We start from the raw sequence: 22710 nt of genomic DNA, 5'->3' as shown, positions 1-22710 counted from the left end.
CCTGAAGTTTTTCATTCAGTAGAAATTGAATTGGTCATGAGAGGCAGTATTATGGAGAAGAAAAGGCTTAAAGTCAGGTTGTCTACAAATAAAGTTGTAGGCAAAGTTGTAGGGTTTTATATGGCATAAGGGTGTTTTTGATGTGCAGAATCATAAAAGATGATAGAGACAGGAAGGCCAATTTAAGGAAGTTTGTAATCATCACTCTCTGAAAAACAAAGGCTGTAATTCAGTAGAAATTACTATAAAGCAATTTCTGTTGAACACACTGGAATTTGCTTCCAATTAAATTTACACTTACAGTGGATTGCACTCTGTAAAGCAGCAATCCTTTGCACACTTACCTGAAAGTAGGTGCCACTGAGTGCAGTTGGAGTGGCTTCCAGGTAATGACACATTGGGCTGTGCTATGAATCATATGTGATGCGTATTATTACATTTATTCATATTCCACCTATTCCTAACACTGGGTTTCAAGTGGCCTACAAGAGTAAAAACTGAACAATTAAAATATTGATAAAAATATACAAAAGTTAACATATACATAAATTAATTACATTATTATACACTACACTATAAAATGCCAAAATGAAAACTAAAAATAATATAGGCAACAGAGCTCTTCTAACATAATCTCATAGGTACAGGTTATTCACAAAGACCTGAAAGGTGTTTTTTTTCTTTTTCTTTTAACAAGTAAAGGTTTTCATTTGCCTCCAAATCATAACAGGGAGGCTTCCAATCCAGCCTCCCTGGGCAGGGAGTCCCAGAGCCTTGGGACAACTACTGAAAAGACCCTCTTCCACACTCCCACCAAGTGGCCCTTTGCAAGAAGTGGGCCCAAGACAATAGCCTCTCCTGAAGATCTTAGGGTATGGACAGACTCATAGGGGAGACTATCATCTTTCAAATACAGGAAGTCCTCTACATACAAATGAGTTCTGCTCTGAGTGTGTGTTCATAAGTCCAATTTGTCCATAAGTCCAACAAAGTTAGCCTAGGTATCCAACTAACACAATTGGCTATATAGCACTGTTCTGTAACAGGTTTATAACAACACTGGAGGACTTCCATTGATGTCACTGGAAGACTTCTGGAAGTTATACTTTGTGTACATGGCAGTGTGGAAGTGCAGCCTTGTTCATCTGATGGGTGCTTCCTCACATGGCATTGCCATTAGGTTGGTGTGACCTGTGTTACACTTTGCTGGACTCACCTCTCTCAATTATTACAGTAAGCTAAAAAAAAGCCCGTTCACATCTTTGAAGGTTCTCAACTTGAAGGTTCATATGTAGAGGACTTCCTGTAGGCTGGACCTGTCCTTCATAAGGCTTTGTAAGTCATGGGACATATATAAATGACATCCCTGAATAGAAGAAGGTCACATGAAACAACCCCAGTCAAGGCAAAGGGTTTACTGCAATGCCTATAGAGGAATAAACTAAGTAAATATTAGTTTATCCATCCCAATGACAGTTGAACACCACTGAGATGCTCATATCATCTCATCATGTGGGAAAAGTTGGAGCAAGGGCAAAAGTGTTGAAAAGATGGACTAAGGTGAATTCCATTTTTAAATGTTCATCGTGGCCTCTGTGCATCACACATATGGGTGCTGTGCCTGCACAGTGCCTGTGGCCAGAAAGTTGAAAGCTTAACGGTTTTGGCGGGAAACTCCGCTTCCCTCCCCACTACAGTATAAGAAGGCAGAGTGCCCGCCATTTCCTCAGTCTTCTTGTGACCGCCAGTTGCTGTGCCTCAATCCCTTTCGCCTCTCAGTTTGTACTATATCGTATATCTTGTTACCTAAAGTTCTGTTTTTCTCTTAGCTTGTTAAGATTCCAAGTTACTACACTCCCTGTTAGAAGTTTTCTTCTTATCCCCATTCCCTTTTTCCTGTCCCCCCACCCCAAAAGAAAGAGTGCTCTCTCTCTGTTCTTACCTTAGCTATCTTCTCCTTTTTCATCCTTGATGGCTCAGCGTGCAGCTTTCCGCAAGTGTTCTCAGTGCGGATCTAAATTGTTGCCTACTGATCCGCACGACCTGTGCCTTCTCTGTCTTGGAGAAGGGCACAGGACTGATAAACGCGGCCACTGGCAGGCCTTTACTAAGCAGGCGAGGAAAAATTGAGAAAACTGTCTGCGCAAACTCTTGTGGGACCAAGCCCTGCTTCAATCCAATCAACTAGCAGGCAAATCTGCTGCGCCTTCCTCTTCTTCAGCTACCCCTCCGCCCTGCCCATTGGCTGATGGTGCTCCCTTGTTGGAGAGTCAACACTCCTCTACACCTCCACATAAGCAAAAGGAGAAGAGGAAGCATAGTGGGTCAGACGAGTCCTCAGGCCATAAGAAGCCTAAGAAGGACAAGGTGAATAAGGCGGCGCACAAGTCCAAGAAAACTGACCAACCCTGACACCGTGATTCAGGTTCGTCTGCCCGGTCGATCCCAACGGCCGCTTTGGTACCGACACCGACCAGGCCGGCTCATGCAAGTGACTCTGCCAGGTCCCCATGATGGGTCGCCCCTTCCATCTTGTCTTCGCCTGAACATCAGGAGGCTGCCATGTTGGGATCCATCTCTGATGGAGAGATCTGAGACTCTCCTCCAATGGCATGCTGACCCACTCCTCAGCTGTCACCTGAGACTTCCCCAAGGGCCCCGCCTCAACAGGTGCGATACCAGCAGTGTGCCTCCATCTGTCCCTCTGGAGAATGGGTACAAGCGCCCCATAGGTTGACTCATCATGAACCATAGGATGACTATGCACCCTATGGGTATTACCCCTTGGTACATGATCGTACCCACTCTCCGGTTCCGAGAGACGTTTCATCAACCTCCAGAGCGGCTCAATCCAGACTCCCTTCTTCACCTGTCAGTTCCTCCTCCAGCCTTCCACCTCATTATGACTCAGACTTGGAGGATTCCGAAGTAGCTTCGACTTCGCCAGACACTGTGATCACCACACAAGGTCGCAGCGCACCGGAAGAGCCTTACTCAGTGTTTGGGGAATTAATGGCAAGACTTACGAGGTCATTGGAGATCGAAGCCCAGCACCACTTCGATCCCAATACCGATAAATTTTATAACATCATCAAGGGCAAGCAGTACACCGCCATCATCTTGCCACTTATCACCACCCTTCGTCAGGCGATGATGGAACCATGGAACTTCCCCAATCAGCCACAACCCACTTCACGATGCTATGAATCCATGTACTGAGTCCGTGAGCAGGATATCCCATTCCTTCTGTGTCACATGAGACCAAACTCAATTGTAGTAGAGTCATCTCAAGGCCGCGACTTGAGGAAGCACACCACTCCTCGCAATAAAGAAGGGCGTAAGATCGACATGTTGGCTCACCGTATTTACACCGCCACAGGTCTCGGCCTCCAGATTTTTAACTAAGAGGCTACGCTGGCTCGCTACCAATATTTTCTGATGCAAAAATTGGAAAATATCACAGCATTGCTTCCGGAACAGCAGAGAGACTTGGCCCGGGTTTTCACCAAGGAGGCAATGCAGGTGGCGGTCCAGACTCTCCATGGTGAGACACCATGTTGATTGCGACTCCAAGGCTCTCGTTGGTGCTGTAGCCCTCCATCGTCATGCCTGGCTCTGGAACTGCAATTTTCCTGATGCAACAAAGCGTCATATTGAGAACATGCCCTTCGATGGCTCAGGGCTGTTCAATGCCTGGATGGACCACAAGATGAAGACAATTCATGAGTCAAGAGCGACAGCTCGTCGGATTGAAGTCCCCAACCAGTCTCGGCATAAGTGGTCTTGGTCCTGTCCATCCTACCGGTATCAGCCCCATACACAATTCTCTGGCCGACAGCAATTTCAGCCTCATCAGCAGCGCTGGAAGCAACAACCACAGCATTTCCAACAGAGCCGTCATCGACCTCGTTCGGACAAACGCCAATGCTGACGAGCCAAGCGAACCTCTCCTCATCTCTTAAACCCACCCTCCCCTCTTCCTTTTGGGGATCGACTGCAAAGTTGACTCCACATTTGGGAGTCTACCACATCTGATCAGTGGGTTTTATCCATTGTACAGCACGGTTACAGAATCGGGTTCGATACCATACCCCTGCCTGGACCGATCTGATTTACACCTCAGTCATCGGTTCTTGTAGATGAAGTTCAACAGCTTCTTTGTAAAGGAGCAATTTGACAACTCACATACTCCAAGGGGTTGCACGGCTTCTACTCGAGATATTTCATGGTTCCTAAGCGTGATGGTGGTCTTCGTCCGATACTGGACCTACGTGACAACAAATTCATCAAAACTAAGAAGTTTCGGATGACCACCCTTCAAAACATCCTTCTGTTGCTCAGGAGAGAGGATTAGTTTGCTTCTTTGGACTTAAAAGATGCTTATTTTCATATTACCATCCATCCGTCTCACAGGCGTCTTCTTCGATTTACGGTCGGTTCTGACCTGTTTGAATATAACGTTTTGTCATTTGGACTGGCTACTGCTCCCCGGGTCTTTACAAAATGCATGGCCCCAGTGTGTGTGCATCTTTGGCTCCAGGGCATTCAAGTTTACCCTTACTTGGACGACTGGTTGATTGTTTCCTCATCTAGAGAAGGCCTTCAATCATCAATTCAGACTACTTGTACCCTCTTGGATGATTTGGGACTGTGTATTAACCACGAGAAATCATGCCTTGCTTCTTCACAGATCATTGATTTCATCGGAGCCCATCTCGACTCTACGATAGCGAAAGCCTTCCTTCCACAAGGATGACAGGATAACCTTTGTGCATCCATCCAGCAAATCCACATGGACAGAACTGTTCCAGCGCTATTGGTGCAGAAATTCCTCGGTCACATGGCCTCCAAAGTCTCGGTAGTCCCGCATGCCAGACTATGGATGAGGCCCCTTCAACTGTGGTTCAATGGCATCTTCCAACCCCAACGAGACTCACCTCAGTGGCTTCTCCGCCTTCCGACCTCCGTCCTCCAAACCTTATCATGGTGGACTATACAAAACAATCTGTCTGTCGGCATTCTGTTCTGTCCGCCTCACCCAACTCTGACTCTGTTCACCGATGCCTCCCTCACCGGGTGGTGAGCCCTGTGTGCCGGAATCTGTAATCAGGGCACCTGGGACTATTGAGAGACCGCCAAACACATCAATTACCTAGAACTGCTGGCAGTCTTCAAAGCCCTTCGGTCATTCGAGGGCACTCTTTAGGGGCAAATTGTTCAGGTTGCCTCTGACAACATTGTGACTGTATTCTGTATAAACAAACAAGGCAGAATGAAGTCCGCCTCCCTGGCTCACCTGGCTATGCAACTGCGGGACTCGTGTAGCCCGAGGGAGATTACCCTCCTTGCCGTTCACCTAGCCAGTACCAACAATGAGGAGGCGGACACACTCAGCAGGCATATGTCGACGACCCACGAATGAGAACTAGATCGTCAAACCTGCCATCACCTCTTTCAGACATGGGGTCTCCAGACATAGATCTGTTCGCCACTCACACAAACAAGGTGTGCAAGATTTACTGCTCCTGCGCAGGCATCGGCCCGGGTTTGAAAGGAGATGCTCTAATGATACCGTGGATGAACATGTTCTTTTATGTGTTCCCCCCGATACCACTTATAACGAGAACCCTTGCCAAGATCACTTACGACAATGCTCAGGGAATTCTCATCACTCCCTGGTGGTCCCGCCAACCATGGTTCCCTACTCTTCTCTGTTTGTCCAGCAACACCTTTTGACGACTGCCTCTCATACCTCATCTGATCACTCAACAGAATGGGGCTGTTTGTCACCCAGATCTTCCTTCACTCAATCTGACAGCCTGGCGCATTCGATGAACCATGGTGCTCCTTCGGTACTGGCAGCTTCAGTGGCTCCGACACTGGCCTGACACTTTCCGGATACTGCTCCTCATTCTCTCTCGATACTGACAAATGCTCCATCAGATCCGAGTACTCTACATCCCGATATTCAGTTCATTCTCCAGTCTGCACTAAGACCTGTGACCCGCCGATCTTACGCGGCAAAATGGAGGCGCTTTACATCTTTTGCTGAATCTAATAGCTTTATTGCTCACTCAGCCTCCATTGAAAACATTCTTCAATTTCTCTTGTCACTACACCAGACTGGACTTACACCTTCATCTATCAAAGTTTACACTGCTGGAATCTCCCACTATCATGGCCATGTGTTAGGTTCTTCAGTATTCTCTCATACCCTCATTTGTCGATTCCTTAAAGGACTGCAAAATCTACAACCACCAGTTAGACCAATTATTCCTACTTGGAGCCTCTCTGTTATTTTGCAGGCACTCACCAGACCTCCTCTTGAGCCCCTGGTGACTACTGAGTTACGCCTCTTGTCTTGGAAGACTCCCTTTCTCGTTGCTATCACATTCACTAGAAGGGCCAATGAGCTCTGTGCACTCCGTATAGACCCTCCTTATCTCAACTTCCATAAGGAGAAGGTCATCCTGCGTACCGATCCGGCATTCTTACCGAAAGTTGTGTCTCCTTTCCATATCAATCAAGACATTATCTTACCAGCCTTCTTCCCTACTCCAACTACACTGATACAGCGATCGCTTCACTCTCTTGATGTTCATCATTGCCTTGCCTTTTACTGATCTCGCACAGAATCTTTTTGCAAAACTAACCGGCTTTTCATCAAGTACTCAGACCATGACAAGGGCTCTCCTATTGGATCCCAAAGACTTTTGAAATGGATTGTACAGACCATCGAACTGGCATATCAGCTTGCTAAATTGGACTTACCTGTCATGCCTAGAGGGCACTCCACGAGGGCAGTAGCAGCTTTTTCTGCTGGCATTCCGATCCAAGACATATGCAAGGCCACCACTTGGACTACTCCTTACACCTTTGCCAGACATTACCGCCTTGATGTGCATGCCAGACATGATTGCTCCTTTGGTCGGGCAATCCTTTCTTCTGTTCTCCAATGACGACACCACCCCTCCTCCGGGTTCAGTAAGCTTGCTAGTCACCCATATGTGTGATGCACAGAGGCCACGACGAAGAAAGGCAGGTTGCTCATCTGTAACTGTCGTTCTTTGAGTGGCCATTTGTGCATTCACACAACCCACCCGCTGGCCCCGCTCGGTGTCGGTAACTGGGTTTCTACGGTACCATATTTATTTTGATGGCGAATCCATAGATGTTTTTTTTTTCTCTTAATGTATGGATTTATTTGTATGTGTATGCCTAGTATTCAGCAGATTCCCTGCAATACTTAATGCTCCCGTGCCGGGGGGGGGGGGGGGAACGATCGGTCTCCAGTAGACTGAGGAAATGGCAGGCACTCTGCCTTCTTATACTGTGCGGGGGAGGGGTGCGGAGTTCCCGCCCAAACCGTTAAGCTTTAAATCTTTCCGGCCACTGGCACTGCACAGGCGCAGCACCCATATGTGTGAATGAGGCCACTCGAAGAACAACAGTTACAGGTGAGCAACCTACCTTACTTTTTTATTATCTATATTTGTTTACAGCAAGGCCACCTACAAAATACCAAATGAGAGATGTATTTTTTTAAACAGCAGAATCCTATAGACATTTCAAAGTGAGCTGCATTTGACCACTAATAAATCTGCGTGCTTATTTTTATTTGATACAATGTGCAAATATGATGTAAGTGTAAGAATGTAAAAAGAAGCATATATGTGCAGAGAGGTAAACAGTTCTTTAAAATGGGTGGTTCCAGTTATGACAATCATTGTTTGAAAAAATATGTATTTGTTCAGCTGTTCTATCTAACATTAAAGAGAGAAAGAGAACAGGAAATCCTGCAAATTTAGAGATTGTTGCCATCTCAATCAGTCCCAACTTGCCTGGTTATTTGAAACATGTGTAAAAAAATTAGATCCAGATTTGAGTCCACCAAAGAAAGCATCATTTGGGCAGAAGCAGAAAGGGCTGGGAGAGCTCAGGAGTGGGAACTCCCCACTCCCGCAATTGGATTTGCTCGCACTAACAATACCCCCATTGTTAATGAAGCCCCTTTCGATCCCACCTGCAGCAAAGCATTCAGAGGGCCAGAGAGAGGTAGCGAGATTACTTGGTACGTTCTATAAGAGAACCAAGGGCCCTTTCAGGCAAGAATTTTGAAAGATTCCATTTTGTTATCTCATCCCTGAATTTACAGTGCCAACTTTAAGTCTTAGAACAATGTGAGTTTTTCCATTCCAAAGGATTAGGAACTGCCTTTTGAGTGCCCTTTATTTTACGGTTTGCCCCATGATCTGATTTCAGAATCTTTTAAACATAAAACGGTATCTTTTCCTTGCAAATATGAACTTCCATTTTCATACCCCACACAGTACGATTAGTGTTTACTGTACACTGGGAAATACTGACATGGGAATGCGGCACCTGTGGGCATAGTGACTCATGCGTTGCTTCCTCTGTTTTGGTTGGCCCTTCCACATAACTGCAGGTTTTGTTTATTGACAATTTACACAAGTCTCATACAGATATCTTTACTAAAATGAAGCTAGTAAAACTCTTAGCAACACTGAAGCTTTCCATGGAGTTGCAGCCAAACACCAGTTCCTATCTCAGTCAGTTCATCCAATGCTTTTACAAAACTTTCTGAGCAAGTATGCTTGAAAAAAGCTTGTTACTTCAGCCTGAAATATTTGTTGTTGATGGTCAAAATTACTCTGTTCTTGGTGTGCATAACATTTAAACACTTGCCTCCATAGCAAGACTAGTTCCATGAGTGCAGTGCTAAATTCTGAAGTGCTTTATCATGACTGTCTCTAAAACCACATCCTCCGAGAGAATCCAAAACTGTGGGCAATGGTATTAATCCTTATTTATGCATGTGTATATGTCCCCACCCCTGTGTAAATGTGCACACACACACACACAGGGCCGAGGAGGAGCCATCCATGCTCTTCAAGGAGCAGCAATATAGCAATTACAAGTATCATGTTGCTATGCTGGACTAGATGAGTGGTCTGTCTAATACAGCACTCTGTTCACACAGTGGCCAAAGCAGCTGTGCATGGATTCTCACAAGCAGGATATGAGTACCACAACCTCTTCCTATCCAGGTTCCCCAGCAGCTAGGGTACAGAGGCATATTGCCCCTATTATTGGAGGCAGCATTTAGCCATCAGGACTAATAGCCATTTTTGTTCCATTCATTTTCCAATCTCCCTTTAAAGCCATCCAAATAGAAACATAGAAACAGAGCGAGTCAGAAGGGGTCTCTCGGGCCATCCAGTATGACCCTCTGCTCCAGTCGGCTCCGCTCACGACATGCCCGCCATGTGCATGTCCAGCCTATTCTTGAACACCTGCACCGATGGGGCCTCAGTGACCTCGCATGGAAGCCCATTCCACACCCTCGGGGTCCTGACTGTCAGGAAGTGCTTCCTGGCATCCAAATGGAACCTTGGCTCCCTGAGCTTTGCTCCATTGGAGTGTGTCCTGCCTTCCTCTGCAGGGGAGAACAGGTCTCTACCCATCTCCATGTGACATCTCCTCACCTGTATGTCACCAACATATCCCCTCTGAGTCTCCTCTTCTCCAGGCTGAAGAGACCCAGCTCCCTCAGTCTCGCCTGATACCCCATCCCCTGCAAACTGGCCACCATCCTTTCTGTAATGAGGGGCCCAAAACTGAGCACAATACTCCAGTTGTAGGTGCACCAGAGTCATATAGAGTGGTAGTAATACCTCTCTCGATCTAGAAGCCACACTTCTGGCTATGCAACCAAGGGTGGTGTTCGCCCTCTTGACCATCGCATCACACTGCTGACTCATGTTTAGCCTGCAGTCAACCAGTACCCTGAGGTCCCTTTCACAAGTGCAGCTCTCCAGCCACTTGTCCCCTAACCTGTACTTATGACACCTATTCCTATGCCCCAAGTGCAAGGCCTTGCACTTATCCACATTGAACGCCATCCTGTTGTCTCCTTCCCACTTCCATAGTCTGTCCAGATCCTTTTGGATCTGGAGTACCTGCTCCTCAGTTGTGGCCACTGCTCCAGTTTTAGTGTCGTCTGCGAATTTGATCAGCAGACTGTTCACCCCTTCTTCCATGTCATTTATGAAAAGATTAAACAGGATCGGCCCTAGGATAGAGCCCTGGGGGACCCCGCTTGTCACTGGCCACCATCCTGATGATTCCCCACTAATGGTTACCCTCTGCTTTCGGTCAGTCAGCCAGGCCGTAATCCACCGGACAGTGCTTTGGTGTATCCCAAAACTCCTCAGTTTCTCCACCAGGATATCATGGGGCACTTTGTCAAAAGCCTTGCTGAAATCCAGGTAAACCACATCCACTGCATCCCCTCCATCTAGCCATCTCGAAACCTTGTCATAGAATTCCACAAGGTTTGTCTGGCAGGACCTGTGTGGAGGGTGTTGCTATATCTCATGGAAGCAAATTCCATAATTAAACCATGCACTATGTGAGGAAGTAAACTTCCCTTTATCTCCCCACCACTCATGGGATGACCCTAGGGACTACTAGAAAATGAGAATTGCATTTTTTTAAAAAAAATTGGGAGGATGCAGCACATCCACAACCATCATGAAACCACCTGTTCAAGATGTTCTAGAAGCTTCTTTCTCTCCAGTCTATTATAAACATGCTATCACAGAGCCAGTTGTAGTGGTTCTCAACTCCACAGGAGATGTATTTTGTAAAGCTGGTAGAACTTAATTGCCCATTGAAGACCAAGCTGTGACAAAATACTTTTGATTACAGCAGCAGGGATTTGTGAAATAAATGGAGATTGTTTCTAACAATACATCATTGCTGGGGAGGTGCATCTACATCCCAGGTAAAGTGAGGATTTCAGCTAAATTCAGAGGGGAAAAGGCAAGTCTAAAGAAGGAGTGAGGCCGATGATGTAATCAACCCTGCTAATCTAAAAGTTCCAGCACTTCAGCCCCCTATGACTATCAAATGTATTACCTGCATTTCCATGATTTTTTAAAAGTTTTATAAGACTAGGAAAATCCCTGTTTAGAATCATTCTGTCTCCTTTTTGCCCAGGCAGCAAACAGTGTTGGCTTTGGAAAAGAAACGGAACGCTCCATGATGATGACTAAAACCATAATTCCGGACATCCCATCTTCTCACGAGACTTTGATTACGTGGGCTTATGGCCATGGCTACTATCCCGTTATTTCCTATACAAAAGCACCTGTTGCTAATAGGTTTCATCTACGGCTTGAAGACATTGGTAAGGAAGACTATGGGTTTCTATCAAATGCTACAACCTTCCTGAAGTCTTAATGGTCCAGTTTACAGGAGCCTTGGGCACATCAGACAAGTGGTAGTTTTCGTGAAAGAAACTCATTTTTACTTCTGGGCACACAAGGTAGAATGCGACATTAGTAAGATAAAGTGATTAACCTTGCATTTTTAAAACATTTAAAATGTTCAGTGGTATTCTGCTAGGGATGTTAAGGGCATCTGTGACTTTTGTGTCTAGGCTGCAATCTCCCTTTGCAACATTTGCTGGCTAAGCAAATAAATCTCCTTAAGGGATCATCATCATCATCATCTACATGTGTATCTTGACTGTGCTCGGAGGAGTCCATGGTGTCATACATGATTCTTTTCCTCTATACTTCCATCAGAACAGCAACTGTATGATGTCGATTAGACTCAACTTCAGTGACTGGCTCAAAGTAAACCCGTGAACTTCATTGCTGAGTGGGGACTAGAATCCAGGACTCCTGTTTCCATGTCTGCCAATAGACCACACTGGCTTTCAGCCTGGGAAGACTCAGAGAGAAAAATAATGGGATAAAGGGTTAGTCATAATCGTAAAGAAATTAGGGGAGCAGCTTAATGTTCCTGAATTCCTGTCTTTCTCTAGAAGAAATGAATGATGAGGAAGACCATCTCCTTCCACCAGAGCTGAAGGAACTGCTACGTGGCACCAACCCTCACCCTGTTCCAGTGCCACCCTTAGATGGCAGCGTTCGTTTTGACTTCCGTCCTGACAATCACGAGAGAAACTTGCCATCAGTTGATACAATGGACACCATCATGGCCAATCATGGCTTTGACCAACTTCTTCCAAAAGTCACAGAACCAGAAGAAGTGCAGGGGAGTGTTGATGTTGCCCTGTCGGTAAAATGTGATGACACATCAATGACTGTAGCTGTAGCAAAAGACTCACTGGAGGTTAGTATGATGCCTTAATTTCATATTTGAGTAAATTAGGGAAGAATACATTGAATGTTGAATGAACCACGGACAATGAACTGACATAAAGATAGCTTTTAAGTCTGTTGGGTCTACATTTACCAAATTCATACCTGCCTTTTCCTACGTGTTGCCATCCAATAGCTATGGGTTGCAGTCCAATGCATAAAGTGTGGGTATAGTTGTCAAATGTGTTTCTCAATACAATTAAAAACTTGAATTATCCACTGTTTTTCTTTCATATTTTACTTATTCTATTGTTGAGACCCTACTTTGTCCCCCTACAAGACTGGGCTGCATTTTTGTGATTTCAGGGGATGAACAAGATCAATTAATTATGAGTGGGCAGGAGAGTGCCAATAAGAAGCAAGGAAAGGTTTTCTACTTGCTTTTCATGAATAGCCACCATGCCACCACTTCAAATGGTGGTCGAGGATTGTCAGTCCGACATTCCTACAGATGGGCACTTCTTATTACTCCCAGAAGCATTGTTAAGCAAATGAAGGCAGATAGCTCTCTGCTGTTTCCTTTTACAATAGTAAGCGCCTCCATTAATAGAATTTGCCAACCCCCAGTTCTTGTCCTTGTCTTGTTTTGCCCCACCTGCAAAATTGGTGGAAAAGTACAGACCATATGCTTTCTCCCAGCATTGACATTATTTTCTTTCTTGAAGCAACTGCAGGGTACCAAACCAAAGTATTTGGCAGTGAGACTCTGGCAACCTGTGCTAGCCTGTCATGGGAGGCAACAGCTGGCCGGCTTTCAACTGCACTTCAGCAGTTCTACATAGGTAGCCAGAGAATGGCATTAGAACAACCAGCTTATCAGGGCTCAGGTGACACAAGGGACCCAAAGGGTCCCTTTTTGCCCATAAAGCTGTTGCTTTCAGCCTGGGTCATTAGTTTGAGCAACTTGCCTTGACTGACTTTTCTGTGCATGCTGCAGAATGTAGAGTCCTGAGGCAGTAGAATGGGTTCTACCACTCCAGGCTGCCACTAACATTTTGAATGCTCTGCAACCTTTAAAAATAAGACAAAACTGGCTCAAATACAAAATGAGCGTAGGCAGGAATGCTAGCTCTACTAACTCTTCTTCTGACAGGGAGCTTGTCTTTTCAACATAGATGGCTCCCCCCCCCCCCCGCCATAATGGAATGGTATCCCCTCAGGATTCTACCCCATTGTCCTGATCTTAAGCAATAGCATGTGTAGAGAAGGCTCTTGCCTCCCTTTAATTCCTCATCCTCATTTACCTTATTGATTGCCGGCCTGCCTGGCCTGGTTACTAGCTTTCATTCAGACCCCAGGTCCCGAGAACACTGTTAATCTTGGATAATGAATTACACAAGATGGTCACTAAGTTTCTTACTGTGTTCTTACTCTTAGGCTAGTGGCTACATTGGGACACAACTTTCCCTGCTGGATCCCAAATGCAGAGCTAAGGCAAACAGGACCCATTTTATTTTAGAATCATTGCTTCATGACTGCGGGACTCGACGGATATTCTACCCTTTGGATAACATCGTATATCTGAATTCTGTGAGTTTCTTAAAGGAAAAATGGTTGGAGTTTTTTTGTGGGGAAGAGGATCATGTGGCATTATCTGATACTGACCTGATTTACACATTAACTGTCAGTTAAACAACCCGTAGTTAGTTGGGGCCACACAGAAGGGCGCTCAACCCTTTCCCCACAATCTTCTATCATCAACATTACTCCACCAGGGCAGGGGAAAAGGCAAGTCTTGACAGTTTAGTGTTTAAACCGCAACCCTCTTTAATGCCGTGCTCCCTTCTGGAAGCAGCATTCTTGCAATGTTCCCAGCCACCACCACCCTAGAGTAACGCAAGAGACAGCCCACTGCACAGACTTCCAAAGAGACAGGATCTGTCCCACACACCGTGTGCCTAGCTGGTTCTCTCATGCTTCCAGTAATGGAAGGGAGGTGACACACTGCTACCTCTGCAGCAAGGTCTGTCCCAGATAGAACTGTGTTAGGAAGGCCAGCAGGCTGCCTGCTTCCCCTTTTCTGCGAGAATGATGTAGGAAGCTGCACATACAGCTTCCTCCCACCTAGCCGGCTACAGGAAATTCAGGACTAGGAGAATGGTTATTTGTAATTCTGCACTGATGTCAAATCTGGTGCTGCCTAGGGTATACTTTCCAATATACTTGGAATATGCTTTCCAAGGAATGCCAGCTGTTGCACTTCATATCTCTTTGCCCCTCTTAATTTGCAATGTTTATTACACTATGTAATGCATAATTTTGTGTGCCTCCTTGTACCTACCACCAATCAGGGATAAGAGAGAGGAGTGGGGAAATACAAAATACCACCTTGTCACATCAAGCATTGTATCAAAGTACACCGCATAAACTACAGAGGGCAAAAATACTTGGAGCAGCAACAGCAGCTTGTGTCTGTCATAACACCTACTTCCATCAGGCTATACTTGTGGAACCTGCCTCATCCATTTGCTGTCTGTCTGTCTGTCTGTCTGTCTGTCTGTCTGTCTGTCATCATCATCATCATCATCATCATCATCATGGAATTTGGGTAGTCACAGGGCAATGGTGGTTTAAAAAGGCAACAGCTGCAGTCAAAAACCGGTTTAGAGTCTGAACCTGGTACATCAGCTCTCAACTGCATTCCTGTAGTAAACAAAAGCATGTTCGTGGGTACCTAGTAAGGCAATCTTGATTTGCTCAGTAGGTTTTAAAGTATTGTTAGGATACGTCTAGAATTGAAATTTAATCCCAGGTGAAGGCTCTGATTTTCTAAGCAGTTATGCAAACACTTATATGTCACTTCCAATATTTCTGTCTTCAGCACTTAAAATTTGCACTGTGATCGTGAGTACATGTTGGCCAGCTCAGGTAAACAGGCAGAGACATCTCTTGGCCTCTGAAGTTTCAGTGCATAGTGGCAGTTTTGGCAAATAAAGAAGATCTTGTTTTCCAACTCAAACATAGCTAAGGCAACCCGATCAGACATAGCTTGATTCAAATATTTAAAACTACAAAAAAACCCTTCAAAAATCCTTTATTGGCCAGACCTTCTGGTTATTAATCCAGAGATGTACCCAACCCAAACCATGGATCAACAGGCAGTGGAAAGATACACATCTGGATCTCCACTCAGCAGCTGGCCCTCCATCTCTAATGCTGGGTTAACCCAAAATTTGCCAGTAATTACCTCTTACTTGAGAAACAAAGGTATTTTTGAGTATCAAAGCTCCAGCCAGTTTCATCAAAGCTGATAGAAAAATGCCTAAAAACAACAAAAGACTAATACATTACAGTACCCCTTTGGAGAACAACTATCACTCATCTGGGCAAACAAGGATGAAATTGAGTTAAAGAAAAGCTTTATGTGGTTTTAAATTTTGTGTATTTTGTATTATACACTTTTAATGACGCTTTAATATGCTTTTATACATTGTAGCTTTTTTTGTGGGGTGGGGGTTAAATGTGCTCTCTTGTGCCCAGAGAGCTTCGGCTATTGGGTCTTATAGAAATTAAATAAATAAATAGGAAATGCAGAGGGGCAGAATATACATGGAATGCTTGCATACAAAAATCAGGCAGAAGATGGTCTAACACAGTTTAATGCAGGATTATTGTAGGGGAACTAAAAAAAAACCCCAATAGTTACAGTAAGGGGAGTGCAGTTGCATAGACAGTAGTCAAGAGAAAAAAAATGAAGCAAGAAGGGTAATCATAATCATCCCTTTTTAAAAAAAGACCACTTTTAGGAGACCAAATGAGCACAAAGTTAAAATTCTTTGCCCATTGTATTTTGTGTTGATTCCTGAAAAACAGAATGCATTTCAAGTCCATTCCGGTGAGTGATTATTTTTTAAGAATGCTGAATATTCAGCTTTACCAGAAGCAGCAGTAGGCCAATAGTCTGCTGCAAACCAATACCCAGACTGTTTTTTCTACTCCTATATGGTAACTCTGTTGATCAACTACGGGTTTGGAAACAAGTTAATGCCAGGGTGATGTGCTTAGGTGAACAGAAGGTTTCAAGTCCTCTGTTACAGAAGTCACTGGTAACCTTAACAAAGTTATCTTCTGTAGAGTACATTGTTTAAGGTTACATACATAAATGGAAAGAGCTCAAATTCGCATACTCTCCCTGCCTAGAATTCAGTTTTAGTTTGCCAAGTACCCAGCTTGTTGTTGCAAGAAATCTTCTAACAAATAAAGGATAATGGTTTAAAATAAACTCCAGGCAATTGCTGAATGAACCAGCTAGAAAGCCTGGATTGTTTTGCTGGCTTGTTTAGCAAACTAGAGTTATGTTGTGGCCAAGCATTATAGATAAATGCAGCTACTGTTGCAGCCTAATTCCCTTCACAGGATGGCTATGAGAATATAATGGAAGAAGCCACTTTCAAAAGGCTGGGTAAAATGGGGTAAATAGTAATCAGTCTAGGGCTGCTCTGGTGGCATTCCATTTTCCCCATCAGTAACTATTCTGGGCGCATATTTCTGACTTTGTGTGATAAGTGCTATAGAACTAGTACCAAAATAGCCTTCACAGAAAATAATGTATTAGTGTTTCTTCTTCTTCGTTAAAGATTGTTATTCAGCTGTCATCACCAATTGAAGCCAGCGGATGGGGGATGGATTATGAAGACATGGAATCGGGGGATAATGGATTCCCTGGAGACACTGATGAAACAGACATTTCCAATCGGCCTGAAATTGTGGTGGTGTGTATCCATTGCCTGTTGCCTGACTGTAAAGAAAATGCACTGGTGCAATGATTCCTCACTGGAACCTTTATTACCCACATCTAAGATAAGCCAGCCTACTGATGCACAGCAAAGCAATTTTTCTCACTGATGCCAATGCAGTCTTTGACTGGGTTCAGGCAGCAAGTTATGCCATAGTGCTTTATAAGCCACAGTGGTTTAGGATAGGATGCTACCTGAACCCAGGGCTCTTTCTGCAGGGTAGCTTATACTGCAGGGCCTCCCAACTTGCCAAGCATTGTAGTAGGGCTTAATAAATCTACTGCAGCTTCTTGTGTGTCTGAACGCATGGTCACATCTGAAGATGTGATCAAGCCAAAAGAATTAGAGAGCCCTTGGCAAAACTGGCAGAAAGGCTTGCTGCTCTGGCTAAAGGGCTAGTGGGTGACTGGCTTTCCCAGCAAGGGCAAAGACTTCCAAACTTGGGGAAAACCCCATGAGGGGAAGCAGGTTTGTCACTTTTAACTACAAACCTTGCACATCCATCCAGAGTTTCCCTGAAGCTTTACCAGTTTCCAAGGTACTATCCATCTATTTGGACTAAACTGCGAAAACGAGGGAACAGTTGGGGCTTCCAAGAGTCCCCCCAAAGCTCTGGGAACTTGTTTGGAAGAGGGTAAATAATTGAGGGGGCCTCTTCCATAGGAACTGCATTTTTTTAAAGAGAGGACCATTATGCCTCTGTGTTATCCAAATCTGGGAAAGTGAAAGTAGCCTAGACCATGTGAACTAAACCCCATAAACCCCAGTTTTGCTGTGGAGCATACTTAGCACATATTCTGTCTCTTTAAAAAAACCGAACAAAATTGTTACTGGTGAACTAGAAAGTTCTGTGGATATTTGCCACTAAGTACCTGCCAAAGTGCAGCTTCATAACCCACTGCCAATTATTGTTAGCTAAGGGCTCTTTTTGCTTTGCCCCATCCTTTCCTAATCTGCTCATTGGTGGGCTAAGAATGGGAAGAAGCACTACCATAGCTTTCTTCTTTGCTGTGTGGGGCAGATGGAGTGGTTTTCTTGATGCAGGAAGATTGCTGGGAGGGGATGACAGCTGGGCAACCAGCCATGGGCAAAGCTAGATGGACAAGTCAGATGTGTGTGTGTGTGTGGGTGGGTGGGTGGGTGGGTGGGGGAGGGGGTAAATCAGGTCTGAGTGAAGTAATGGAGTGACTGAAGGGTCCAGAACCTGATTCCTTCTCTGAACCCATCAATTATTTCTGTGTATACAAACAAAATGTGTCATGATCTGTTATTATCTCATTACTGTGAACTGTATTTTTTACAAGATTGAGCTAAAAATAGGTTGTACCAGACTGATAATACCAAGAGGTAGAATGCAATCCCTGTTGTCCCACCAGTGATGATGATGACCTTTTTCCTCTCCCTTTTGGTCCTGAAGTTAATTTGTCTTGTTTCGCTTGTCCCAGTTCAACTGCACGTTCCATCAACCCAGAGCTCCTCAGTCTCCTGTCCACTGGCCATCTGAAACACACATCGGCAATGTGACTTTTGGCATGGAACTTTATGAGACGGCCCTCTTCAGTACCCCAACTCAAGGTTTCTTCTCCATTGGAGAGAATGACCAGATTTTTGTTGAGGTAACAAAGTCTTATGGAAGTAGAAATCAGTGCAGTGTTCTCCAGGAACATGGAAGCTCAGCTTAGTCTGTTCTTGTCTGTCCTAAGCTGGTACTTCCTGAATACCTCAGGCAAAAAGATGCATCCTCTTGTGGTTTCTGAAAGGGGAAGCTGTGGAGATCATGAGGAAGAGGATCCGTTTGTGGTGGAGACCAAAGAATACTGTTGGCATGGGCAAGCCTAACACAAATATGTGTATCCCGCACATTAAATCCTCAGTCAGACAACAGTCATCACAGACTGTTGAGGCTTTGGGGAAACACAATCCCATTAGTAGGAACTGCTGCCAGCAAAGAATAAGCATTCATTCATTCATTCATTTAGCAATAAGGCTTAATTCCACCTCCCATTCCATTTCAGAGCTCTGGAAATAATAACCTATTGTTCATGTTTCTCTCTCCCCTTTTCTGCCTTAGATAAGACTGGATTGAGACAGGTGTGTGAGTGTATGCACACAAGCACACACACTTATCTATTTTATTTATTTGTTTGGTCTGTATCCTACCTCTCCACCAAAAATGGTGCTCAGCAACAAGACTGAGGTTTAAAAAAAAAGAATTAAAACAACAAAAGCAAGCTGTGCCCTCCTTAAATTTCTCTAATTTCCTCTTTAAACCATCCAAGTTGAGTATACCAACAGTGTTGACCAGAAACTATTCCTAGTGTTCCAGCATTTGTGCATGAGTTCATGTGCACTTCCAGTATTTATGTACATGCCTGATTTCTAGCTACCAGGACCATTTCTGTTCATAGCTTCCTTTCCCACTAAGAGCATGATCCACAACTCGGCAGCATGTAGGGCACTTGGTGACTACTGCATCACTCCTTGGGTCCTTGGGCATGATTGTAGAAGCAGCAGCGACAGCTCTTGACAAAGAGCCGCATGCGTATGGTGTCCTGTTCCCCCCTCCGAAGCACCTGTTTGAATCAGGATTGCGAACCAGCAGTGCTGGTTTGTAGCATGGCATTGGCAGCTGGAGTGGGTGTTTTCCCAGCCCGCGGTCTACCCAGGGTTTGCTGGGTCTCGGCTGTCTCGTTGCACAACAGAGCAGGGAAGTGCACAGTGCCAATGCAGCAGAGAACTTGTATGGAATATTCCCTCCGTTGAGAAACTGAAGCAAAACTGAAATGCTTCAGATAAACTGGGCCTTTTAAGTAGATTTGTTTTTGCAATTAAAAAAGAGCTGTCATTCCTTTTTGCCCTCTGGGATGAATCCACTGGCTCTACATTTCCATCTGGCCCCATTATTTGTTCTTTGGACAGATGTTCTATTTTTTCATCACCTGTCCTGGCACAAGCTTGGTTTTTTTTTCCCTTCTGACACACTGGAAAATATTTATCTGTGCCTGACATCTGTTCCCCATCCTCTAGTGACATGAATTATTATTTTTTGTTTTCAAAATGCTAGTCTCTTAGTTGATAAATAGCCCATGACATAATCTGCTAGAGCTCTCAATTTCTTGATTTTTCAAAGCACTTCTAGCATTACTGTTTTCCTTCTTGGTTGATCCCCATGCCTGTGGATCTCAACTTCAGGATTCCTGGCATCATAACATTTACTGAGGCATTTTAAATTTATTTTGAGATTTTTTTAAATCAATAGCCTGAGGTATCAAAATAGTTTTGTGTATATTTTCCTCTCATTCCCCATGTTAGAGGGAGCAAAGACTTTGAAAAAAATTAGTGGGGACAGAGAAAAACAAGTGAAAAGGCAATAATCAAATAATATAAGAATAAGCCATTTTTAAGAGCAGAAGTTCTTTACCAGCTATATGCAAAACAAAAATCAGCGAGTAACATTTTCTTCAGAATTGCCTCTCTATGAAAGATGGAAGTATAGATAACAGTTCTTTATTTAATTACTCCATTCCAAGTAACTCTGCTTTCTTAATATCACACAGTCTTCAGGCTCTTGCTAGAAAACTTATGAAAACTCCAAGCTTTAAAAATAACTTGGTGTAAATAAATTTTTGATTCTCATAGTTGATGATCTGTGCTTTGAAGGAGATAAGCAAAGAAAGGTTAACATCTGCTGGGTGTTACACGGTGCAGGCCTAAGCATGTTTGCTCAGAAGTAAGTGCCATTGAGTTCCATCAGGCTCACCCTCTGGTAAAATCATTGCAGGCTAAAACTCTCAGATTTCGAAATCTATGTATCAAATTTCCTTGGAAAGAAGTGGGAGGTTCTACATCTGTTCACAGTTTTCCAGATTAAGAATATTATGAAACTTCATGGCTGCTCCCAGGCTGTGAAACACTCTGTTAAGGAAGGCTGGATTTATTCCCCGTCTCCTGTCCTTCTACCACCACTTTATTCAAGCAGGCCTTTGACATGATAGTGGATCTGTTGCTTTGGATGCTGTTTTTGTTCTGTTTTTATGTGTTTTAATGCATTGTTTTAATAGTGTTTGTGAGTGAAAGCCACAATGAATGCCATTTTCATCATTAGAAAGGTGGACCGCACATCAAATCAAATGCATTGGGCATCTCACAGGATAGTCAAAATATGTTAGTGTCATATAACTAGGTATCCTAATTAGCCACAGCCCTCTGATGTATATTCTAATTTTCACATGGTGCTTAATGCTAATGCAGCTGCTTTCACTTGCTCCAGCTGTTCTTCAGATGTCTAGCTACATCATACTGTAAGACTTTTATACAGCAACCCTTCCAAGGCACAGCCTTATATCATCTCTGTATTACAGAAGTGAAAATGTATCTTAACATCTTCTATAGTATAACTTTCTGTTTTATTGGTAGTTTCATTTGGGAGATCAGGATTACTCAACTTTTACTCAGTGAGTTCCTTTACAGTAATAATTTGATCCAAAGAAAATAAGCAGTTAGACTACATAGATACACCTTTACAATATGTTCCTACAATGCAGCTAATATAGTCAACCCTCCATGGGAGGGTTTGTGCCCTACATGGAACCAGTTGACAATATTCACACATTATGTAAGATGGGTGTGCGTGTGTGTATGTGTACACCCAATTGGCCAAACTCTGCTGCTGTTGTCTGAGCTCTGTTTGGCAGCACCTTTGACATTAAACAGTGTTTCTAAGGAAAAGGGAAAGTAACAGAAGAATAATAACACCTCTTCTTGTTTTTGTTTTCCTGATGCAGATTTCCGTGACCAAGGCTGAGAGATCCCTGGGCTTTGCAATCCAGACATGCTTTATTTCTCCAAATTCATACCCTGATAAAATCTCAGAGTATACCATTATTGAAAATATTTGCCCTAAAGATGAATCTGTAAAATTCTACAATATTCCAATGGCCAATTTTCCTATAGCCAGTGCCCAAACGGACAAAAAGCGTTTTAGCTTTGTGTTCAAATCCATATTCAACACCTCCCTTCTCTTTCTGCACTGTGAAGTGGCCTTATGCACAAATAAAGAAAAAGATACTCAAGGACTGGCAAAGGTCAGTGTTTCAGATGTTTGTTTCACATGATTACTTCATATGTTTACTTAAGTTGCTTTGTTTTCTTCTAGAATGCCCAGGATTAGGTGATGGTTGCTTTCTAGGTGTCTGGAACTACAGTTCCCACAAGCCCTGACCATTGACCATCACGACTGGGGTTTATGGGACCCATAGCCCAAACATCTGCCTAGCCCTGAACTTTTCCCATCACACAAGTGTTTAGAATCGGTTGAAGTAAATGCTGTGTCAAGGCGAAGGCTGTTGAGGACTGAGTTAACATGTTGGCCTGGCACAGGGCTGTGTTTTGACTCTGATGTGATGGCATCATTCACCACTTTGATGTGACACATCTGCTCTGTAGCAGGGTGCGGAGCGACTTGTCATGCCAGGGTGCTGAAACTAATGGGCAGTTTCCTTAAGGGGAATAACTGGGAGACAAATGCGAGAAAGGCAGCCATCAAACCAGCTTCCCCCGAGCCGGTATCCGATCGGTGTGCTGGATAACAGCTCCCATAATAGCCAGTCAGCACGGCAGGATGGGGTTCATAGAACCTGCAGGCTTGCACATCTGGTGGGAACCAGTTGGAGGCTGCTTTAAGCTGAAGCAAGCAGTTCTGTTTTGTTTTTTTTAATTTTAGTTGCCATAGTTAATGTTGGCAAATAAAGGAAGTGTCTCTTTTTAGAATAATCATGTAT

At 44.1% G+C, this 22710-nt stretch overlaps 1 protein-coding gene across 3 annotated transcripts in view; it reads left to right on the top strand.

Moving 5' to 3' along the window:
* TGFBR3 (transforming growth factor beta receptor 3) overlaps nt 1-22710 on the top strand; it is a 175825-nt gene that overhangs the window by 121890 nt on the left and 31225 nt on the right. For 2 of the 3 annotated variants that reach the window (XM_044432265.1, XM_044432266.1), the window contains exons 8-13: nt 11023-11212; nt 11855-12165; nt 13572-13724; nt 16772-16906; nt 18376-18546; nt 21715-22014. In XM_044432265.1, the coding sequence (XP_044288200.1) occupies nt 11023-11212; nt 11855-12165; nt 13572-13724; nt 16772-16906; nt 18376-18546; nt 21715-22014 (1260 nt within the window). The remainder of the gene's footprint in view (nt 1-11022; nt 11213-11854; nt 12166-13571; nt 13725-16771; nt 16907-18375; nt 18547-21714; nt 22015-22710) is intronic. The other variant, XM_044432267.1, reaches the window with a different exon arrangement.

The sequence above is a fragment of the Varanus komodoensis genome, unplaced genomic scaffold (genome assembly GCF_004798865.1).
Source record: "Varanus komodoensis strain SLA01 unplaced genomic scaffold, ASM479886v1 scaffold24, whole genome shotgun sequence".
Classification (NCBI taxonomy): Eukaryota; Metazoa; Chordata; class Lepidosauria; order Squamata; family Varanidae; genus Varanus; species Varanus komodoensis.
This window is presented reverse-complemented; position numbering and strand designations above follow the sequence as displayed.